The sequence below is a fragment of the Pseudophryne corroboree genome, chromosome 1, assembly GCF_028390025.1.
Source record: "Pseudophryne corroboree isolate aPseCor3 chromosome 1, aPseCor3.hap2, whole genome shotgun sequence".
Classification (NCBI taxonomy): Eukaryota; Metazoa; Chordata; class Amphibia; order Anura; family Myobatrachidae; genus Pseudophryne; species Pseudophryne corroboree.
The window spans coordinates 503,912,097-503,935,624 of NC_086444.1; the positions used below are offsets into that span (position 1 = coordinate 503,912,097).

Genomic DNA, 23,528 nt, shown 5'->3' on the forward strand with positions numbered 1-23,528 from the left:
GGGAGCTGGATATCGAGGCGCATGCGATCGTTTCCCCTTGTGCGTAAGTGTTTCTCCGCAACTATATTGATCTTCTTGTTATTGTGGGCCAATTTCTTTCTCTCTCTCTCTTCTCCTCTTTCTCTCTTATTTTCTCTTAAATAGTAATTGTATTATATTTCCTGTGTAGTTATCTGGTTAGGTAGTCTATGTTATATTGTAGTGTATGATTTGTATTTGTATTAATTCTTTTGCAAGTATATCATTCATAATATATATATATTAGGCGTTGGACCCTAAGCCCAGGTATCTGTGTATTTCTTATAGTGTTAAGTATTCTCAGAGCGTCGGTGACGCTCATACAGCTTTTGAGTTAATAAGGTTACACTGTGTTGCATTTACACTCTATCTATACACTAAGGTTTTACAGCATATTACATTGTTTATGGTTTAGATTTAAAGGTTTAACATTGTTAGCGTCAGCGCCGCTGGTGATCTCCTCGTGGTCCCGAGCGTCCGCTACGCTATAGCGAATCATTACGTTAGTCAGCAGCCAATAGCGTGCCTGCCTGTGATCTCTTGGCCGTGAGCGAACGTGACGCTTGAGCGTCTCGACTACGGCTAAGCGATTGTTACGCAACGAGCGTACCCTTACGGTACTTCATACGTAGATAGCGTACAGTGGCCCTCATTCCGAGTTGTTCGCTCTGTATTTTTCATCGCATCGCAGTGAGAATTCTCTTAGTGCGCATGCGTAATGTTCGCACTGCGCATGCGTCAAGTAACTTTACTAAGAAGAAAGTAATTTTACTCACGGCTTTTTCGTCGCTCCGGAGAACGCATTGTGATTGACAGGAAATGGGTGTTACTGGGCGGATGTACGGCGTTTTAGGGGCGTGTGGCAGGAAACGCTACCGTTTCCGGAAAAAACGCAGGCGTGTCTGGAGAAACGGTGGGAGTGCTTGGGCGAACGCTGGGTGTGTTTATGACGTCAGCCGGGACCGAAAAGCACTGAATTGATCGCACAGGCAGAGTAAGTCTGGAGTTACTCAGAAACTGCTAACTCGGTTTTGATCGCAATATTGCGAATACATCGGTCGCACATTTAAGATGTTTAGATTCACTCCCAGTAGGCGGCGGCTTAGCGTGTGTAACTCTGCTACATTCGCCTTGCGAGCGAACAACTCGGAATGAGGGCCTGTGTTCTTAGACCTCATAAAGGGTATTATATAAGATAAATATTTAGCTTTATCAATTGCGGGCTCGTCCTGTCCTTCACACATCTGCACTAGGTAATTTCAGCAGACATTATCCAGCAGCAAAGGGCGGGAGATCATATTCCTCGTAGTGCTGTTTGGATAAGCGTCTGCTTCTCTTAGTAAAGGGTGCTGAAGGAATCCGGGAACCGGAGGTAAGAACAACACGCTAGTCTCTTTTAAAACTGTTTATTTTTCTGTCTTGCGTACACACGCACGCACACATATATATCTGCATTTCTTTTTTTCATTTGTGTATTTTCGTATATCACTCTCCTGTTTGCCAGTTTTATAGTTGATAAACGTGCTAAGAGAGATTTGCCGCTATTTCATAGTTTAAGAGTAAAAAGGTAATATAGTTAAAGTATAGACAAACACAGCTGTGCCTGAGAGACAAGGCGAAGTCAGTGTGGTGCGCGGTAGATGATAAAGGATCATCTACATTGATAAACGTATAAATTGTGTTACGGTGGATCTTTGCTTTGCGTACACGTGTCTCTAACAAAGGACTGAGACTTGCGTACGCAACCCAAGGGCCGACGCACGCAGCGTATATTACGCAACGGAGCGTACGGGTACGCCCACGTAACTCAAATCACAAGTGTTAATTTTTTTTTCAACGCGATAAATAGCGCAACGCGGTAAATAACGCAAGGCGATAAATCGCGCAAATCTATTTTAACATTCGAAATTGAAATTAACAGATCCTTCTCCTAATTTGTAACACATCTGGTCTAAAGAGAAATTTCTGCGCAGAAATAGAAATAGAAACAAAAGTGTATATGTGGTGAGTGAGTGTTTGTTTTTACAATTTTTGAGGTTGAACCACAAGAAAAGTCGAGTTCTCGTGAGGTACATGCGTGTAAGTGACGTACATGGTGGCTAGGGAGGCATCCCTGGTTAAAACATACAATTTGAGCATTAGAGTGTAGCAGACCAGGAGGTCATACTGTAACAGACCAGGAGGTCATAGCAGACCAGCAGGTTCAGGTACAGCAGACAAGGAAGTCCGCTATACAGTCCACAGGCACAACACCAAGAAAGGGTTGGTGCAACACCCATATAGGCCATACAAGCTCTGGCTGAAGGGATTCGCAGCCGTAATTTTCGATTCCACTGGTCGCTCCGTACATAAGATTAGTTGCTTATGTGCTGAACGATTGTACCGCACATAATTGTGTACATTTGTAAACCTGACCGGTACTATTTGTGTACGAAGGTTATAAACGCTATTTGTACATTCTAACGTGATTTGTGTAATTTTTTTATTTTAAGGGAGGTTCGCTGCTCACTCAGGAACTATCCAACAACCAATAGTTACTGGAAAGAGTAAGTGTTCTTCGGATCACCCTCGCAGGTTCCAGTAAATAGAGGTTCAGGTCGCAGGGGCCCTGGGTCGAGTACGCCAGCACTATATCAGTGTGATCAGGTCGTATTGGTCGGCGTGGGCGAGTGAGTGGGGTACTCAGTAAACCGCCACCGTCAGCCTATTTTGAACATTTTGGTTTGCGTAAGGGTTGGCTGAATAAAGCAACACCTTCGAACTATGGGGGCCACTTGTTCAGGTAGGGGGCGATCAATCTCGGTTCGGGTTGATTCAGTGAACCGACCAGTCGGGTCGGCAAGGTACGTAATGTGTGAGAAATACGGAAGTCACACAGAAGCTTTATGTGATGAATGGGAGAGAATGACAGTACATGACGGGGAGAAATTCCCAAGAGTAGGTAGCTTCAGCACAGAAGTGTTAACGAATTTAAGGAGAAAGATATGTCTCATTAAATCAGCAAAGAGACGAATCAGGCATTATGATTATTTACAGTTGTGGCAACAGGAGGGCGACATACAGAGAGGATTGGCTCAGGCGGCGGGATCTGGCTCGATCAGAAAACTGATAGCCACGGCCCCACCGCCACCATATATATCGGGAGAAAAATTGGTTGCGGAGAATGACGCACTAAGGTGTAACACACAAACACTTAGCAACTGTGTAAATGTTAAAGATAATGTTAACCAATTAACCAATGCAAGTATTAACCCGTGCAAGTTGTACCCTGTTTTGAACTTTCCTCAGGAGTGTGATCAAGAGGACGAATCGGCAACAATTTCAGCGCTCTCTCTAGCAGCCACCATAGCAGAGACCACAGTAGGCACAGCTCCACCCCCGAGATTAGTAACAAAGGCCCCTAGCGGAGGGATAGGTGAGGTCGTATCAACGGGTAAGTACGGCACCATACACTATGCTGAAACTATTTCACCACAGCCTATAGACTCTACACAGAATGAGGTTGTTAGAGTTAATCCTGTTAAGGTAATAGTAGTTCCAAATGGGAAAACAGACACTTCAGGAGTCACTCCTGTTAGGAACATTGCCATGTACAGCCCATTTTCCCGAATGGAATTAAGGACCATAGTGTCGGAATTCCCTGACCCTAGAAAAGACTTAGTAGCCAGCCAAAAATACATCAGAGACCTAGGTAACACTGTAGAGCCCAACAATAAAGACTGGCAGATATTGCTGAGAGCATGTTTACCCTCCAATGTCGACGCAGCTCAATTTTTAGCTGACTGTGGATTAGATCAGGATGTACCTCTTACAGAAGTGTACAACAAAGACAATGTAAAAAGAATAAGTTTACAGTTAAAAGAGTATTTCCCAGCCGTAGTTAAATGGAACAAAATATTCTCCATTAAACAGAAGGAGTCAGAAACAGCTGCAGAGTATTTTCACAGAGCATTATCAGAAATGGCAAAATACACAGGCATAGAGGACATTAAAACAAACATAAACCATCGAGAAGTAGCAGTATCGGTACTGATGGATGGTTTAAAAGAGTCATTGAAGACTAGGGTACAGACCACACAACCATGTTGGCGAGGTCTGTCTGTGGCTACTTTGAGAGAGGCTGCTATTGATCACGATAGGAACATCACCAGACACAGGGAACAACAAGGTGATAAGTTAATGGCAGTAAGTATACAGGCCCTGACCACAAGGCAGCCTTTGTTTATATCACCAAACCCTGTGGGTAAGTCAAATGTGGTTACTTGTTATTCTTGTCATAAACAGGGACACATGGCACGAGATTGTAGAGTGAAGAATTCACGAAACTCATACCAACCCCCTAGACAACGACACGACACACGACATTGGGATCAGGGTCCGCAGAAACGGAGTTATGAGCCACATACAGGGGAAACAAAAAGATATCCCCCGAACAGAGACTGGCAAGCCTCTGGTAGCTCCCAATTAACTCCATCACAAGTAGTTGCTGCCAGCGGGATTTAGGGAGGTCACCATACCCAATAGGGGTGTGGCCATACCTGTAATCTGCAGCCAGTAAAATTGATTGCAAGCCTTGGAAGTGAACCAGAAATTGCAATCAATGTAGCTGGTAAATCATTAAACTTTCTTGTAGACACAGGGGCGGCCAAATCAGTGATAAATTCGACAGTGGGCATGAGAACCACTGGTAAGACAATTCCAGCCATACGGGTAACGGGAGTAGTCCAGCACTACCCTGTTAGCAAACCAGCCGAGATTACAGTAGGGCCTTTACATACCAAGCATTCCTTTTTGCTGGCTGCATCGGCACCGACTAATCTCCTGGGAAGAGACTTACTGTGTAAAATGGGGTGCGTCATTTATTGTACTCCTGAAGGTGTATTCTTGGACATACCTGAGAATCACGCTCAGGAAGTGCGAGACATGTTAGACTCCCCGTCAAAATTAATGTCACATACCATTATGACAAATAGGACTCCCTCCCAAATAGAAGAAATGACATCTCAGATACCAGAGTCACTTTGGACTAAAGATGGACAGGACACTGGATTAATGGCAAACGTAGCTCCGGTAGTTGTACAAGTAAAAGATGGTAGGATAGCTCCAAAAATCCCACAGTACCCTCTGAAGCCAGAGGTGGAGTTAGGAGTGTATCCCGTAATAGAGCGCTTGCTACAACAGGGCATTCTGGTAAGAACGTCCAGCACTGCCAATAGTCCCATCTTCCCTGTGAAAAAGAGTGGGGGGAGGGGTTACCGGCTAGTGCAGGATCTAAGGGGGATTAACAAAATAGTTGAGAGTCAGTTCCCCGTAGTGCCAAATCCAGCTGTCATCCTAATGCAAATCCCTCCCACTGCGAAATTTTTCACTGTTATTGACCTCTGCTCCGCTTTCTTTTCGGTACCTCTGCACCCTGACAGTCAATATTTGTTTGCATTTACATACAGAGGAGTCCAATACACATGGACTCGATTACCACAAGGATTCATAGATAGCCCAAGTATATTTTCTCAGGCTTTGCATGATTGTTTACAGTCTTTTCAACCAGTGAGTGGATCAGTATTAATACAGTACGTGGATGATCTACTACTGTGTTCTGATTCATTGGAAGCATCCCTGAAGGATACGAAACAGCTCCTGTTTCATCTTTCAGACACAGGACACAAGGTTTCCAAAGACAAGTTGCAATTATGCCAAACTAAGGTAAAATATTTGGGACACTGTCTAACACAAGGACTGAGACACCTGACCGCTGATAGAATTCAAGCAATTAGAGACATGACTCTGCCACAAACCCAGCAACAGATCAGAACATTTTTAGGAATGTGTGGGTATTGCCGTAACTGGATCCCAGGGTTTTCCATTCTAGCGTTACCCTTGCAGGAGATGGTCTCCTCAAACAAACCTGATCGGATTTCGCATACAGACGAGTCTGAGACAGCATTCGAGAGACTTAAACAGTGCCTAACGCAGGCACCAGCATTGGGTATGCCAGACTATGGGAAACCCTTTGAACTATACGGAACAGAAAGTGCTGGTTGCGCGGCAGGCGTACTAACCCAAAAGCACGGTGATGCCAGCAGGCCGGTAGCATATTACAGCGCTCAGCTAGATACGGTAGCGCGATCCCTCCCCACATGCTTGCGAAGCGTTGCTGCTATAGCATTGCTAGTAACGAAAAGCGAAGACGTCGTGCTAGGTCACAACCTCACAATTCATACACCACATGCAGTGTCAGCCTTGCTAAATTCTGCCCAAACCAGACACGTCTCATCAGCGCGGTTTACAAGATGGGAATTGGCACTAATGGCCCCCGTAAACATCACCATAAGGAGATGCAGTGCATTAAATCCTGCAACATATCTCCCAGGTGTGCCTGGACAGGCACAAAGGGTGGAGGATGAGAGTGGTGGGGAAGGAGAATTTAATACAAAGGAAGACACACATGATTGTATGGAATATTTGACCCAAAATTTTACCGCAAGGCCTGACATCAGTGACAACCCACTGGAAGATGTAGAACTTACGTTCTACACGGACGGTAGTTGTCATAGACAGTCAGACTCGGGAGACTTGTGTACTGGATACGCAGTCGTAGATGACCAAGGCACCATAGAAGCGGAACCACTAGGCCCACCTCACTCAGCCCAGGTTGCTGAACTGGTCGCCCTAACCAGAGCATGTGAATTGGCTAAGGGCAAATCAGCCAATATCTACACCGATTCTAGATACGCATTCGGGGTAGTCCATGATTTCGGAGCCCTATGGCGCCTCCGAAATTTCATGACGGCAGCTGGTACACCGGTAGCGCATGCAGCTCATATAAAAAGGCTTCTAACAGCGATACAGGAACCCGACAGAGTGGCTGTTATCAAATGTAAAGCACACACATATAGCCAAGACCCAGTATCACTTGGTAACAGCCGAGCAGACGAAGCTGCTAAATTAGCAGCTGCTACCCCCAGACAGACAGACACCACACAACTGATGGTATTTAATACCATCAACACACAGAAGTTGTGTGAGATGCAAAATTTGTGTTCCACACAGGAAAAGGCAGTCTGGAAGGCAAAAGGATATGGCCAGGAGTCCTCAGGACTCTGGACGGATGGACACGGTAAACCAGTGGCCCCCAAAGCATACCTTCCATGTTTAGCTGAGGCAGCTCACGGGCTGACTCATCTGGGCAAGGAAGGGATGTGCAAGTTGGTAAGAGCATATTGGTGTGCCCCAGGATTTTCATCTCATGCGAGTAAAAGGGCAATGTCATGCCTTACCTGTCTGAGAAAGAACATCGGAAAGGCAATACCTACAGAACCATCTCATATCCCACCTGCCGGCGGCCCTTTCCAGGTAATACAGATTGACTTCATTCAATTACCCCCTTGTCGAAATTTGAAATATGTACTTGTTTGTATAGATGTTTTCTCAAATTGGGTCGAAGCATTTCCAGCGGCCACAAATACCGCTATGTTTACTGCTAAGAAAATTGTGCAGGAATTTGTATGTAGATATGGTATCCCTAGAATTATCGAAAGTGATAGGGGTACCCATTTTACAGGTGATGTCTTTCAAGGAATGTGTAAATTGATGGGAATTGATAGCAAGCTGCACACTCCATACCATCCACAGGCGAGTGCGAAAGTGGAAAGAGTGAACAGCACTATTAAAAATAAACTGAGTAAAGTGATGGCAGAGACAGGATTGACATGGCCAGAAGCTTTACCCATTGTACTGTACAGCATCAGAACCACTCCCAGGTCCCCTCTTAATCTATCTCCCTTTGAAATCTTGTTTGGTCGACAACCACATGTTATGATTAACCCTCAGGATGATTTGAAGTGTAACAATGAAGTGACTGTAAAATACTTGATTAACATGAGTAAACAGTTGAGGAATCAAAATGATAATCTGAAGTTAGTGATTCCTGATTTACCAGATAGTAATTGTCATGACATTGAACCTGGGGATTATGTAATGATACGGAATTTTCTACGCTCAGGTTGCCTTATTGACAGATGGGAAGGACCATACCAGGTCTTATTGACTAGCACTACAGCATTGAAGGTTGCTGAGAGAGAGACTTGGGTTCATTCGTCCCACTGTAAAAAGGTTGCTGATCCAGAGAGGCCCCGTGATAAGGAACAGACGGTAGAGGTTGTATCACTGGAGTGTCTGTTCCAGGAAGATTGAGGCGGCACCTGAGCATTAAAAATCACAAGACCAAAAGCAGTTGTCGATCCCCTGTTCCCTTTTATTGTTTTTCTCCAACTTCCCATCCCCTCTCCCTCAAATTATTTTTTTTTCCCCTTCTCATTCTTCTCCGTTTCCTCCTACAAGATGGACTTGCCCCAAGAGACTGTGATCCGGATTTTCCTGTTGACCATGATGTTGACCAGAGCAGTCTGTTCCGGCGAGAGTACCATGGAGGTCGAGAGAGGTTCTGGAATGGGTTCTGATGACAGAGATGGAGGCGTAGTTTTCCAAGAACAACATAATCAACAAGCAAAGGCGAGTATCAGAAAACGATCCGATAGCATTGACCATAGAAGGAATTGTGAAGGATTGTTAGCTGAAGAAAACTGTATCTGCCGGCTCTGTAACAATGTCATTGAGGATGGGTGCATAAAGAAATGCCAATCCAGTTTTAATATACATATGGACCGGCATCCATTGAGTGACTATCACTCCTTAGTGGGTAGTGTGTTAAATAAAACAGATTGTTGGGTATGCTCTCAAGTACCTCAAGGTCATAGCAAATCAGGGCTAGTACCATTTCCTTTAACGTTAGGGGAGGTACTTGAGTTAAGTGGTGGGAGACCGGTGGACAGGAGGTTTAATATCTCCAGCCCTCCTAGTTTGAAGCTCTACCAATACCATGTGGATAGGTCCCTATTATGCTTTAACATCTCCAATCCCCGAAAGCCGGGAAATTGGGAAGTGTCATGGAGTAATCAAACCATGACCTTTTCGCATAGAGCAGATAGAATGCCTACAGATACAGAGCTTATACGCCACATAGCCAGTAGAGGAAAATCTTTCCGGTATAGGTATACCTTAGGAAATAGGATTACGAGAGTTGGAGAGGTATCACCAGGATACTGTGCACATATCGTACAACCTGATACGTGTACTAAGCAGATGGAAGAATTAGGGTTAGGAGATTTCACATGGAAGGTGTGTAATATGGTTATGTCCTACTCCGTCCCATATGTTCTCCCCGATGATGCATATTTCATATGCGGGAGAAAGGCGTATAAGTGGCTTGCCCCAAACTCTGAAGGATTGTGTTATATTGGAAAAGTACTGCCTGAAGTAATGACTGTATCACATGACAAAATGAAAGACATACACCGTGTTGCCCAAACTCCTTACACTCACACCCATTACGAGCACGTAGTTAAACGGCACCTGATAGAAAGAACAGAGCATCCGGCCTCTGACATGATCCATGAATCCACCGGGATTCAGTTTCTAATCGCGTTAGATATCACTCGCACCGCTAGAGGAGTGTTGAATTATAAATACATATCTGCGCTCGCCAATTTGTTAGATAATATCACTGAAATGTATGATGACACGTTTAGGTATACTGGAAGAGAACTTCAGGCTTATAAAACAGAACTGGTACAGCATAGAATGGTTCTTAATTACCTCACAGCAGTGACAGGCGGATATTGTGTCACACTGGCAACACAATACGGCGTGAAATGTTGCACATATATTACGAATAGCACCGAGGACCCGGGCGAGGTCATAGACCAAAAGATGGACGATATTCTCCAACTGAAGTGGGAATTTCGCAGGAGACACAATCTCACTCTTGCTGCTGTAGGTAATGAGCTGACTGGTTGGGTGTCATGGTTGAACCCGCGAAATTGGTTCTCTGGTTTAGGAGACTGGGCTCAAGGAGTCATAATGGATGTTGGGAAGTTTCTCCTATGTATCTTAGGTGTTATCATAACGATTGGTTTGATATTTAGATGCGGTCAGGCTTTAATGAGGTGCAATCGTCGTACTAGGGTAATGAGTTTGAGGAGTGAGGAAACTGTAATTCCAATGGACTTGATTTATGACCCAAATGTAGAAACAATGATGTGATGAAAATGCGATTTCTACGGTCCGTTTCTTTCACCTGTTTTTCCGTTTCCTCCAAGGTAAAAAGACCCACTTGGACGAGGAATTTGATGAGCCGATATACAGACAACAGAGGGATTAAAGAAGAAGTTTTGACAACCTGATACACAGATTTTTGTTGAACTATGCCATGGATCCCCAGTTTCCCTAGAAATTTTAAAATTACGCTAGCCCAACACTTTTGTAAATCTATGGACATTGACAGCTTTTGCTCGCACCTTATGGGCAAAAGCACAAAGAAGACTGCATTCAACAGACACCAAACAAGACCTCAATTGACGAATGTACATTTACCTGACATAGAATACCACCGCATTTACGGTAATTATGTATTTTCTTCATTTCTACAACCCTCAGGTAATGACACACATAGTCGATAGGGAATACAGGCACAGATATCAGCAATCACATATCTCCCCCATTCATGTATCATCAACTAAAATGTGCTCCCCCATTTTGTTACAACCAAAGCCGAAAAGAGCTCGGTAAAGTTTGACAGCCCATCCACAGACCCGTACCACGGGATAAGAAGGAATTCAAATGTATACTTCGCAATACCTCGAAGCTTGATTTAAAACACGTACGGCACGATGATACATGACCCCCCCAAACATGGACTCATACACACATGCTTCTGCTATCTCACTAGGTCATACCCTTTTCCTACCTTCTCCTCTCCTCCCCTACCCAACCATGTAAATGTATTAACCCCTGACATATATTTTTCTCTTTTTGAAATGTTTTAGAAGGTGGCAGTTATTGTTGACTGCCAAAGGGTGGACTGTCAAAGTCAGAAAAATATCTCTATGCACACTACCATATTTGCACCTCACACAGGTCCGTGCTGCGCATGCGTACGCTCTCCCGTACATGCGCATACTCACAGTCGCGGGCACCCGCAGGCGCACGGTATGCGTATTTACGGTAGAGTTTATGTGATCGTAGCGTGCGACTCAATCATTACATATTTTCACTATATAATGTATTTTGTAGATCATGGTCCCTTTGATAGATTCTGAAAGTTTAGTTAACATAGCATGTTCCTGAACAGAGAGATCCCTCTTTGTATTGTACGAAGGGTCTAACAGGGGTCATACAGTGGTGTTTTGTACCCATCGGAAGAGTATTTAAATAGCAATATTCCGGTGTTGGTTTGGAGCGGATTAATCGCTCGTGCGAATAGTTATGGACATAAGAAGTTTATGTCCATTTACTATTATTTGTTCTTATTTAGTCATGCGGCGGGAAACCCAGTATCCCACCCACCTGAACAGTTGGAAGCAGTGTATGAATCAACCTATGACCTTTTGTTATAATGCGAAGCCGAATTCCTGTGTCCAATGAACAATGAGATTGTAGGGACCATTGAATTGTATTGTGTGTGGGGCATAAATAGGCAGGCCGACCATATCCAGTTCACTCTCTTCAACGGTTCTCATTGCTGATAATCGGGAGCTGGATATCGAGGCGCATGCGATCGTTTCCCCTTGTGCGTAAGTGTTTCTCCGCAACTATATTGATCTTCTTGTTATTGTGGGCCAATTTCTTTCTCTCTCTCTCTTCTCCTCTTTCTCTCTTATTTTCTCTTAAATAGTAATTGTATTATATTTCCTGTGTAGTTATCTGGTTAGGTAGTCTATGTTATATTGTAGTGTATGATTTGTATTTGTATTAATTCTTTTGCAAGTATATCATTCATAATATATATATATTAGGCGTTGGACCCTAAGCCCAGGTATCTGTGTATTTCTTATAGTGTTAAGTATTCTCAGAGCGTCGGTGACGCTCATACAGCTTTTGAGTTAATAAGGTTACACTGTGTTGCATTTACACTCTATCTATACACTAAGGTTTTACAGCATATTACATTGTTTATGGTTTAGATTTAAAGGTTTAAAATTGTTAGCGTCAGCGCCGCTGGTGATCTCCTCGTGGTCCCGAGCGTCCGCTACGCTATAGCGAATCATTACGTTAGTCAGCAGCCAATAGCGTGCCTGCCTGTGATCTCTTGGCCGTGAGCGAACGTGACGCTTGAGCGTCTCGACTACGGCTAAGCGATTGTTACGCAACGAGCGTACCCTTACGGTACTTCATACGTAGATAGCGTACAGTGTTCTTAGACCTCATAAAGGGTATTATATAAGATAAATATTTAGCTTTATCAGTAGTACAGTACAGTAGGCCATTGCTGTATCTTGCAGCTCTGTGTCAAGTATACTATCCATATCTGTGCTGCATTATTGTGAGCAGTATATAGTAGGACAGTGCAGCATTTTGGTGACCAGCAGTATACATATAGTACAGTACAGTAGGCCATTGCTGTATCTTGCAGCTCTGTGTCAAGTATACTGTCCATATCTGTGCTCCATTATTGTGAGCAGTATATAGTAGGACAGTGCAGCATTTTGGTGACCAGCAGTATACATATAGTACAGTACAGTAGGCCATTGCTGTATCTTGCAGCTCTGTGTCAAGTATACTATCCATATCTGTGCTGCATTATTGTGAGCAGTATATAGTAGGACAGTGCAGCATTTTGGTGACCAGCAGTATACATATAGTACAGTACAATAGGCCATTGCTATTGATATATTACTGGCATATAATTCCACACATAAAAAAAATGGAGAACAAATATGTGGAGGGTAAAATAGGGAAAGATCAAGATCCACTTCCACCTCGTGCTGAAGCTGTTGCCACTAGTCATGGCCGAGACGATGAAATGCCATCAACGTCGTCTGCCAAGGTCGATGCTCAATGTCATAGCAGAGAGCATGTAAAATCCAAAAAACTAAAGTTCAGTAAAATGACCCAAAAATCAAAATTAAAAGCGTCTGAGGAGAAACGTAAACTTGCCAATATGCCATTTACGACACGGAGTGTCAAGGAACGGCTGAGGCCCTGGCCTATGTTCATGGCTAGTGGTTCAGCTTCACATGAGGATGGAAGCACTCATCCTCACGCTAGAAAAATGAAAAGACTTAAGCTGGCAAAAGCACAGCAAAGAACTATGCGTTATTCTAAATCACAAATCCCCAAGGAGAGTCCAATTGCGTTGGTTGCGATGCCTGACCTTCCCAACACTGGACGGGAAGAGGTGGCGTCTTCCACCATTTGCACGCCCCCTGCAAGTGCTGGAAGGAGCACCCACAGTCCAGTTCCTGATAGTCAAATTGAATATGTCACTGTTGAAGTACACCAGGATAAGGATATTGGGTGTTGCTGGCGCTGAGGAGGAAATTGACAAGGAGGATTCTGATGGTGAGGTGGTTTGTTTAAGTCAGGCACCCGGGGAGACACCTGTTGTCCGTGGGATGAATATGGCCATTGTCAAATTACAAAAAAAATCACCTCTTCGGTGTGGAATTATTTTAACAGAAATGCGGACAACAGGTGTCAAGCCGTGTGTTGCTTTTGTCAAGCTGTAATAAGTAGGGGTAAGGATGTTAACCACCTAGGAACATCCTCCCTTATACGTCACCTGGAGCGCATTCATCAGAAGTCATTGACAAGTTCAAAAACTTTGGGTGACAGCGGAAGCAGTCCACTGACAACTAAATCCCATCCTCTTGTACCCAAGCTCCTGCAAACCACACCACCAACTCCCTCAGTGTCAATTTCCTCCTTAGACAGGAAAGCCAATAGTCCTGCAGGCCATGTCACTGGCAAGTCTGACGAGTCCTCTCCTGACTGGGATTCCTCCGATGTATCCTTGAGTGTAACGCCTACTGCTGCTGGCGCTGCTGTTGTTGCTGCTGGGAGACGATCGTCATCCCAGAGGGAAGTCGGAAGACCACTTGTACTACTTCCAGTGAGCAATTGACTGTCCAACAGTCCTTTGCGAGGAAGATAAAATATCACAGCAGTCATCCTGCTGCAAAGCGGATAACTCAGGCCTTGGCAGCTTTGTTGGTGTTAAACGTGTGTCCGGTATCCTCCATTAGTTCACAGGGACTTAGAGAATTGCTAGAGGTATTGTGTCACCCGGTACCAAATACCATCTAGGTTCCACTTCTCTAGGCAGGCGATACCGAGAATGTACACAGACGTCAGAAAAAGACTCACCAGTGTCCTAAAAAATGCAGTTGTACCCAATGTCCACTTAACCACAGACATGTGGACAAGTGGAGCAGGGCAGACTCAGGACTATATGACTGTGACAGCCCACTGGGTAGATGTATTGCCTCCCGCAGCAAGAACAGCAGCGGCACCAGTAGCAGCATCTCGCAAACGCCAACTCGTTCCTAGGCAGGCTACGCTTTGTATCACCGCTTTCCATAAGAGGCACACAGCTGACAACCTCTTATGGAAACTGAGGAACATCATCGCAGAATGGCTTACCCCAATTGGACTCTCCTGGGGATTTGTGACATCGGACAACGCCACCAATATTGTGCGTGCATTAGATGTGGGCAAATTCCAGCACGTCCCATGTTTTGCACATACATTGAATTTGGTGGTGCAGAATTATTTAAAAAACGACAGGGGCGTGCAAGAGATGCTGTCGGTGGCCCGAAGAATTGCGGGCCACTTTCGGCATTCAGCCACTGCGTACCGAAGACTGGAGCACCAGCAAACACTCCTGAACCTGCGCCGCCATCATCTGAAGCAAGAGGTGGTAATGGGGTGGAATTCAACCCTCTATATGCTTCAGAGGATGGAGGAGCAGCAAAAGGCCATTCAAGCCTATACATCTGCCTACGATATAGGCAAAGGAGGGGGAATGCACCTGACCCAAGCGCAGTGGAGAATGATTTCAACGTTGTGCAAGTTTCTGCAACCCTTTGAACTTGCCACACATGAAGTCAGTTCAGACACTGCCAGCCTGAGTCAGGTCATTCCCCTCATCAAGCTTTTGCAGAAGCAGCTGGAGAGATTGAAGGAGGAGCTAAAATGGAGCAATTCCGCTAGGCATGTGGGACTTGTGGATGGAGCCCTTAATTCGCTTAACCAGGATTCACGGGTGGTCAATGTGTTGAAATCAGAGCACTACATTTTGGCCACCGTGCTCGATCCTAGGTTTAAAGCCTACGTTGTATCTCTCTTTCCGGCAGACACAAGTCTGCACATGTTCAAAGACCTGCTGGTGAGACACTTGTCAACTCAAGCGGAACGTGACCCGTCAACAGCTCCTCCTTCACATTCTCCCGAAACTGGAGCTGCGAGGAAAAGGCTAAGAAATCCGAGCCCACCCACTGGCAGTGATGCAGGGCAGTCTGGAGCGAGTGCTGACATCTGGTCCGGACTGAAGGACCTGCCAACGATTACTGACATGTCATCTACTGTCACTGCATATGGTTCTGTCACCATTGAAAGAATGGTGGAGGATTATATGAGTGACCGCATCCAAGTAGGCATGTCAGACAGTCCGTACGTATACTGGCATGAAAAAATAAGATTTTAAACCTACCGGTAAATCTTTTTCTCCTAGTCCGTAGAGGATGCTGGGGACTCCGTAAGGACCATGGGGTATAGACGGGCTCCGCAGGAGACATGGGCACTCTAAAGACTTTAGAATGGGTGTGCACTGGCTCCTCCCTCTATGCCCCTCCTCCAGACCTCAGTTAGAGAAACTGTGCCCAGAGGAGACGGACTGTACGAGGAAAGGATTTTTGTTAATCTAAGTGCAAGATTCATACCAGCCCACACCATCCACACCGTATAACATGGAATATACGCCACCAGTTAACAGTATGAACAAAACAGCATCAGCCAAAGACTGATCTTAACTTTAACATAACCCTTATATAAGCAACAACTATATACAAGTCTTGCAGAAATATGTCCGCACTGGGACGGGCGCCCAGCATCCTCTATGGACTAGGAGAAAAAGATTTACCGGTGGGTTTAAAATCTTATTTTCTTATACGTCCTAGAGGATGCTGGGGACTCCGTAAGGACCATGGGGATTATACCAAAGCTCCAAACCAGGCGGGAGAGTGCGGATGACTCTACAGCACCGATTGAGCAAACATGAGGTCTTCATCAGCCAGGGTATCAAACTTGTAGAATTTTGCAAAAGTGTTTAAACCCGACCAAGTAGCTGCTCGGCAAAGCTGTAATGCTGAGACGCCTCGGGCAGCCGCCCAAGAAGAGCCCACCTTCCTAGTGGAATGGGCCTTTACAGAATTTGGTAACGGCAATCCAGCCGTAGAATGAGCCTGCTGAATCGTGTTACAGATCCAGCGAGCAATAGTCTGCTTAGAAGCAGGAGCGCCAACTTTGTTGGCTGCATAAAGGACAAACAGTGCCTCTGTTTTCCTAACCCGAGCCGTTCTGGCTACATAAATTTTTAAGGCCCTGACTACATCAAGGGACTTGGAATCCTCCAAGTCTCCCGTAGCCACAGGCACCACTATAGGTTGGTTCATATGAAACGATGAAACCACCTTAGGCAAAAATTGAGGACGAGTCCTCAACTCTGCTCTATCCACATGGAAAATCAGATAGGGGCTTTTGTGAGACACAGCCGCCAATTCGGACACCCGCCTTGCAGATGCCAAGGCCAACAACATGACCACCTTCCAAGTGAGAAATTTTAATTCAATTGTTTGAAGAGGCTCAAACCAGTGAGATTTTAGGAACTGTAACACCACGTTAAGGTCCCATGGTGCCACTGGGGGCACAAAAGGAGGCTGGATGTGTAGCACTCCCTTTACAAAAGTCTGGACTTCTGGGAGAGAAGCCAATTCCTTTTGAAAGAATATAGATAGGGACGAAATCTGTACCTTAATGGAGCCTAACTTCAGGCCCATATCCACTCCTGTCTGTAGAAAGTGGAGAAAACGGCCCGGGTGGAAATCTTCCGTAGGAGCATTCTTGGCTTCACACCAAAATACATACTTCCTCCAGATACGGTGATAATGTTTCGCCGTCACCTCCTTCCTAGCCTTTATCAGAGTAGGGATGACTTCCTCCGGAATACCTTTCCCAGCTAGGATTCGGTGTTCAACCGCCATGCCATCAAACGTAACCGCGGTAAGTCTTGGAACACGCAGGGCCCCTGCTGCAACAAATCCTCCCTGAGAGGAAGAGGCCATGGATCTTCTGTGAGCATCTCCTGAAGATCTGAATACCAGGCCCTTCGAGGCCAATCTGGAACAATGAGTATTGTCTGCACTCTTTTTCGTCTTATGATTCTCAATATTTTTGAGATGAGAGGAAGAGCAGGGAGCACATAGACCGACTGAAACACCCATGGTGTCACCAGGGCATCTACCGCTACTGCCTGAGGGTCCCTTGACCTGGAACAATACCTCCTAAGGTTCTTGTTGAGGCGTGACACCATCATGTCTATTTGAGGAAGTCCCCAAAGACTTGTTATCTCTGCAAAAACTTCTTGATGAAGTCCCCACTCTCCTGGATGGAGATCGTGTCTGCTGAGGAAGTCTGCTTCCCAGTTGTCCACTCCCGGAATGAAGACTGCTGACAGAGCGCTTACGTGATTTTCCGCCCAGTGAAGAATCCTGGTGGCTTCCGCCATTGCCACTCTGTTCCTTGTCCCACCTTGGCGGTTTACATGAGCCACGGCTGTGACGTTGTCTGATTGAATCAGAACCGGTAGGTCGCGAAGAAGATTCTCCGCTTGTCGTAGGCTGTTGTGTATGGCCCTTAATTCCAGTATGTTGATGTGTAGACAAGCCTCCTGGCTTGACCAGAGTCCCTGAAAATTTCTTCCTTGTGTGACTGCTCCCCATCCTCGGAGGCTCGCGTCCGTGGTCACCAGAACCCAGTCCTGAATGCCGAACCTGCGACCCTCTAGAAGGTGAGCACTCTGCAGCCACCACAGGAGAGACACCCTGGCCCTGGGGGACAGGCTTATTTTCTGATGAATTTGAAGATGGGACCCGGACCACTTGCCCAGAAGGTCCCACTGAAATGTCCTCGCATGAAACCTGCCGAAGGGGATGGCCTCGTAGGTCGCCACCATTTTTCCCAGTACTCGAGTGCATTGATGGACTGACAATCTTTTCGGTTTTAACAGGTCTCTGACCATGTTCTGGAGTTCCTGGGCTTTTTCCATCGGGAGAAAAACCCTCTTTTGTTCCGTGTCCAGAATCATGCCTAAGAAAGATAGCCGAGTCGTTGGAACCAACTGTGACTTTGGTAGATTTAGAATCCAGCCATGCTGCTGTAGCACTCTCAGGGAGAGCGACACGCATTTCTGCAACTGTTCCTTTGATCTCGCTTTTATCAGGAGATCGTCCAAGTACGGGATAATTGTGACTCCCTGCCTGCGCAGGATCACCATCATTTCCGCCATTACCTTGGTGAAAACCCTTGGGGCCGTGGAAAGCCCAAACGGCAACGTCTGAAACTGGTAATGACAGTCCTGTACAGCGAATATCAGGTAGACCTGATGAGGAGGATATATGGGGACATGAAGGTATGCATCCTTTATGTATAGTGACACCATAAAATCCCCCCCTTCCAGGCTGGAGATAACTGCCCTGAGTGATTCCATCTTGAACTTGAACTTTTTCAAGTACAGGTTTAGGGATTTTAAATTTAGAATTGGTCTGACCGAGCCATCCGGTTTCGGGACCACAAATAGGGTTGAATAGTACCCTTTCCCCTGTTGCATTAGGGGAACCTGGATAATCACTTGCTGTTGACACAGCTTTTGAATTGCAGCTAAAACTATCTCCCTTACTGGGGGAGAAGCTGGTAAAGCCGATTTGAAAAATTGGCGAGGAGGCACGTCTTCGAATTCCAGCTTGTAGCCTTGGGATACAATTTCCATCGCCCAAGGATCCATGTCTGACTGAACCCAGACGTGGCTGAAGCGTCAAAGACGTGCCCCCACCGGCGCGGACTCCCTCAGTGGAGCCCCAGCGTCATGCGGTGGATTTAGTAGAAGCCGGGGAGGACTTCTGCTCCTGGGAACTAGCCGTAGCAGGCATTCTTTTCCCTCTAACTTTACCTCTGGCGAGGAAGGAAGAGCCCCGACCTCTTCTGGACTTATGCGACCGAAAGGACTGCATCTGATATTGTGGTGTTTTCTTTTGCTGTGGGGGAACATAAGGTAAAAAAGTAGATTTACCCGTGGTAGCTGTGGAAACCAGGTCCGCGAGACCTTCCCCAAATAAAACCTCACCCTTGTAACGCAAAACTTCCATATGCCATATGCCATGGCGTTGGCTCTCGAATCTAGCAGTCCAACGTCTCTCTGAGTGTCTCTCATATATAAGACTGCGTCTTTAATGTGACCTAAGGTCAATAAAATGCTATCCCTATCTAGGGTATCAATGTAAGCTGACAAGGTATCTGTCCACGCTGCTACTGCGCTACAAACCCAAGCCGATGCTATTGCCGGTCTGAGCAAAGCACCCGTATGTGTATAAATCGATTTTAAGGTAGTTTCCTGTCTGCGATCAGCAGGATCCTTGAGGGCTGCCGTGTCTGGAGACGGTAGCGCCACCTTCTTGGACAAGCGCGTTAAAGCCTTGTCCACCCTGGGCGAAGATTCCCACCGTACCCTGTCCTGTGCAGGGAAAGGATACGCCATAAGAATCCTCTTGGGAATCTGCAGTTTTTTGTCTGGAGTTTCCCAAGCTTTTTCAAATAACGCGTTCAGCTCATGAGATGGGGGAAAGGTTAACTCAGGTTTCTTTTCCTTAAACATGCATACCCTCGTGTCAGGGACAGAGGAGTCATCTGTGATATGCAAAACATCTTTTATTGCAATAATCATATAATGAATACTTTTGGCCACCCTTGGGTGTAACCTCGCATCATCGTAGTCGACACTGGAGTCAGAATCCGTGTCGGTATCAGTGTCTGCTACTTGGGACAGGGGACGTTTTTGAGACCCTGAAGGGCCCTGTGACACAGTCAAGCCATGGATTGACTCCCAGCTTTTTCCCTTTGTCCAATCTCTTATAGTAAAGCCACATTTGCATTTAAAACATTCCACATATCCAACCAATCAGGTGTCGGCGTTGCCGACGGAGACACCACAATCATCTGCTCCTCCTCCTCCTCCTTAGATGAGCCTTCCACTTCAGACATGCCGACACCCCCGTACCGACACCCCCACACACTCAGGGATATATCTATATGGAGACAGTCCCCCAATAAGGCCCTTTGGATAGACAGAGAGAGAGAGTATGCCAGCACAAACCCAGCGCCACCGGACACTGGAATAAAATCCCAGTTAGTACAGTGCTTTTATATAAATATGTATAAATACACTCACTGCGCCCATGAATTGTGTCCCCCCCCCCCTCTCTTTTGCCCTCTGTAACCGTGTTCAGCAGGGGAGAGCCCGGGGAGCCAGCTTCTCTGCAGTGTGCTGTGGAGAAAATGGTGCTGGTTAGTGCTGGAGGATCAAGCCCCGCCCCTTCACCGGCGGGCTTAGGTCCCGCTCAAATTATTTATACTGGCGGGGGTTTATTAATATACTGCCTCCGCAGTATCTATTTTCTATGCCAGTGTCCCTAGAGGTTTTTATTGCTGCCCAGGGCGCCCCCCCCTGCGCCCTGCACCCTAACAGTGCCCGCTGTGTGTGTTTGTGTGGGAGCAATGGCACGCAGCGTTACCGCTGCACGTTACCTCAGTGAAGATCTGAAGTCTTCTGCCGCCTTTGAAGTCTTCTTTTCTTCTTAATACTCACCCGGCTTCTATTTTCCGGCTCTGTAAGGAGGGCGACGGCGTGGTTCCGGCGAGGGTGAGACCTGCGTTCCGACCCTCTGGAGCTAATGGTGTCCAGTAGCCTAAGAAGCAGAGCCTATCATTTAAGTAGGTCTGCTTCTCTCCCCTCAGTCCCTCGAAGCAGGGAGCCTGTTGCCAGCAGTGTTCCCTGAAAATAAAAAACCTAACAAAAGTCTTTTTCAGAGAAACTCAGGAGAGCTCCCCTGCAATGCACCCAGTCTCCTCTGGGCACAGGATCTAACTGAGGTCTGGAGGAGGGGCATAGAGGGAGAAGCCAGTGCACACCCATTCTAAAGTCTTTAGAGTGCCCATGTCTCCTCCGGAGCCCGTCTATACCCCATGGTCCTTACGGAGTCCCCAGAATCCTCTACGACATAAGAGAGTCAATTTGGAGGCCCTTGCACAAAGTGGATTTATTTTACCTAAGTTGCCCCCCCTCCAATGTGTACTCCAAAAGAGTGTTTAGTGCAGCCGGCCACCTTGTCAGCGATCGGTGTACAAGGTTACTTCCACAAAATATGGAGAAGATGATGTTCATCAAAATTAATTATAATCAATTCCTTCGTGGAGACATTCACCATCAATTGCCTCCAAAAAGTACACAGGGACCTGAGATGGTGGATTCCAGTGGGGACGAATTAATACTCTGTGAGGAGGGGGATGTACACAGTGAAAGGGGTGAGGAATCGGAGGATGATGATGAGGTGGACATCTTGCCTCTGTAGAGCCAGTTTGAGCAAGGAGAGATTGATTGCTTCTTTTTTTGGTGGGGGCCCAAACCAACCAGTCATTTCAGCCACAGTCGTGTGGCAGATCCTGTGGCTGAAATGATGGGTTTGTTAAAGTGTGCATGTCCTGTTTATATAACATAAGGGTGGGTGGGACAATTCCATCTTGCACTTTTTTTTTATTTATCTTTGCATCATGTGATGTTTGGGGCCAATTTTTTTAAGTGCCATCCTGTCTGACACTGCAGTACCACTCCTAGATGGGCCAGGTGTTTGTGCCGGCCACTTGGGTCGCTTAGCTTAGTCATCCAGCGACCTCGGTGCAAATTTTAGGACTAAAAATAATATTGTGAGGTGTGAGGTGTTCAGAATAGACTGGAAATGAGTGGAAATTATGGTTATTGAGGTTAATAATACTATAGGATCAAAATTACCCCCAAATTCTATGATTTAAGCTGTTTTTGAGGGGTTTTTGAAAAAAAACACCCGAATCCAAAACACACCCGAATCCGACAAAAAAATTTCAGGGAGGTTTTGCCAAAACGCGTCCGAATCCAAAACACGGCCGCGGAACCGAATCCAAAACCAAAACACAAAACCCTAAAAATTTCCAGTGCACATCTCTAATTATAATGTGTGATATATATTCTGTATATTGGGGGTAATTCCAAGTTGATCGCAGCAGGAAATTTTTTAGCAGTTGGGCAAAACCATGTGCACTGCAGGGGAGGCAGATATAACATGTGCAGAGAGAGTTAGATTTGGGTGGGGTATTTTGTTTCTGTGCAGGGTAAATACTGGCTGCTTTATTTTAACACTGCAAATTAGATTGCAGATTGCACACACCACACCCAAATCTAACTCTCTCTGCACATGTTATATCTGCCTCCCCTGCAGTGCACATTGGCCCTCATTCCGAGTTGATCGGTTGCAATGCGAATGTAGCAGAGTTACTCACGCTAAGCCGCCGCCTACTGGGAGTGTATCTTAGCTTCTTAAAAGTGCGACCGAAGTAATCGTAATATTGCGATCACAAACCTCGTAGCAGTTTTGGAGTAGCTTCAGACTTACTCTGCCTGTGCGATCAGTTCAGTGCTTGTCGTTCCTGGTTGACGTCACAAACACACCCAGCGTTCGCCCAGGCACTCCCACCGTTTCTCCGGCCACTCCTGCGTTTTTTCCGGAAACGGTAGCGTTTTCAGCCACACGCCCCTAAAACGCTGTGTTTCCGCCCAGTAACACCCATTTCCTGTCAATCACATTACGATCGCCGGAGCGATGAAAAAGCCGTGAGTAAAATTACTTTCTACATAGCAAAGTTACTTGGCGCAGTCGCAGTGCGAACATTGCGCATGCGTACTAAGCGGATTTTCATTGCGATGCGATGAAAAATACCGAGCGAACAACTCGGAATGAGGGCCATGGTTTTGCCCAACTGCTAAAAAATTTCCTGCTGTGATCAACTTGGAATTACCCCCATTGTGTTAAAATATTAGGATTAAATATTCAAGAAAAATATAGATTTTTTTCTTAAATAACAGTTTTTACATATACATTATTTCAGTTCGTTTTAACAGTTGATACATACCAATAGCTACAAGACAGCGCTCAATATCCCCCTTTAGCTTCAAGTCCAGGGCCTTGTTCAGATCATGTTTGCTGTAAGTGGCATACCTTTCAAACACTGCACAATACAATTTATGAGAAAATAAAACATGGATTAAATAATACATACAAATATTTTGTTTTAGATACAATAAACAACATGTTTAAAGGACCACTATTTAAAAAAAATGCAGGTATAATCCATGAAAATAAAACCATACTTTCCTGTTCTCCCAGGACGTCCAGAAACTTGGGTGGCTCTCCTGGACGACTGTCTCAGACTGCCCGAATGAAGTGAGCGGTCTGGGTTACCGATGAAGCAATTCATGCTGAATCATGTCATCATTACCCCTTCTACCACTTTGATTATCAGTAATCGTGGTGTTG

At 45.7% G+C, this 23,528-nt stretch overlaps 1 protein-coding gene across 1 annotated transcript in view; it reads right to left on the reverse strand.

Annotated features, from left to right (window-relative positions):
- LOC134993165 (annexin A1-like) overlaps nt 1-23,528 on the reverse strand; it is a 95,880-nt gene that overhangs the window by 26,120 nt on the left and 46,232 nt on the right. The window contains exon 9 of the mRNA XM_063950851.1: nt 23,125-23,220. Coding sequence (XP_063806921.1) covers nt 23,125-23,220 — 96 coding nt within the window. The remainder of the gene's footprint in view (nt 1-23,124; nt 23,221-23,528) is intronic.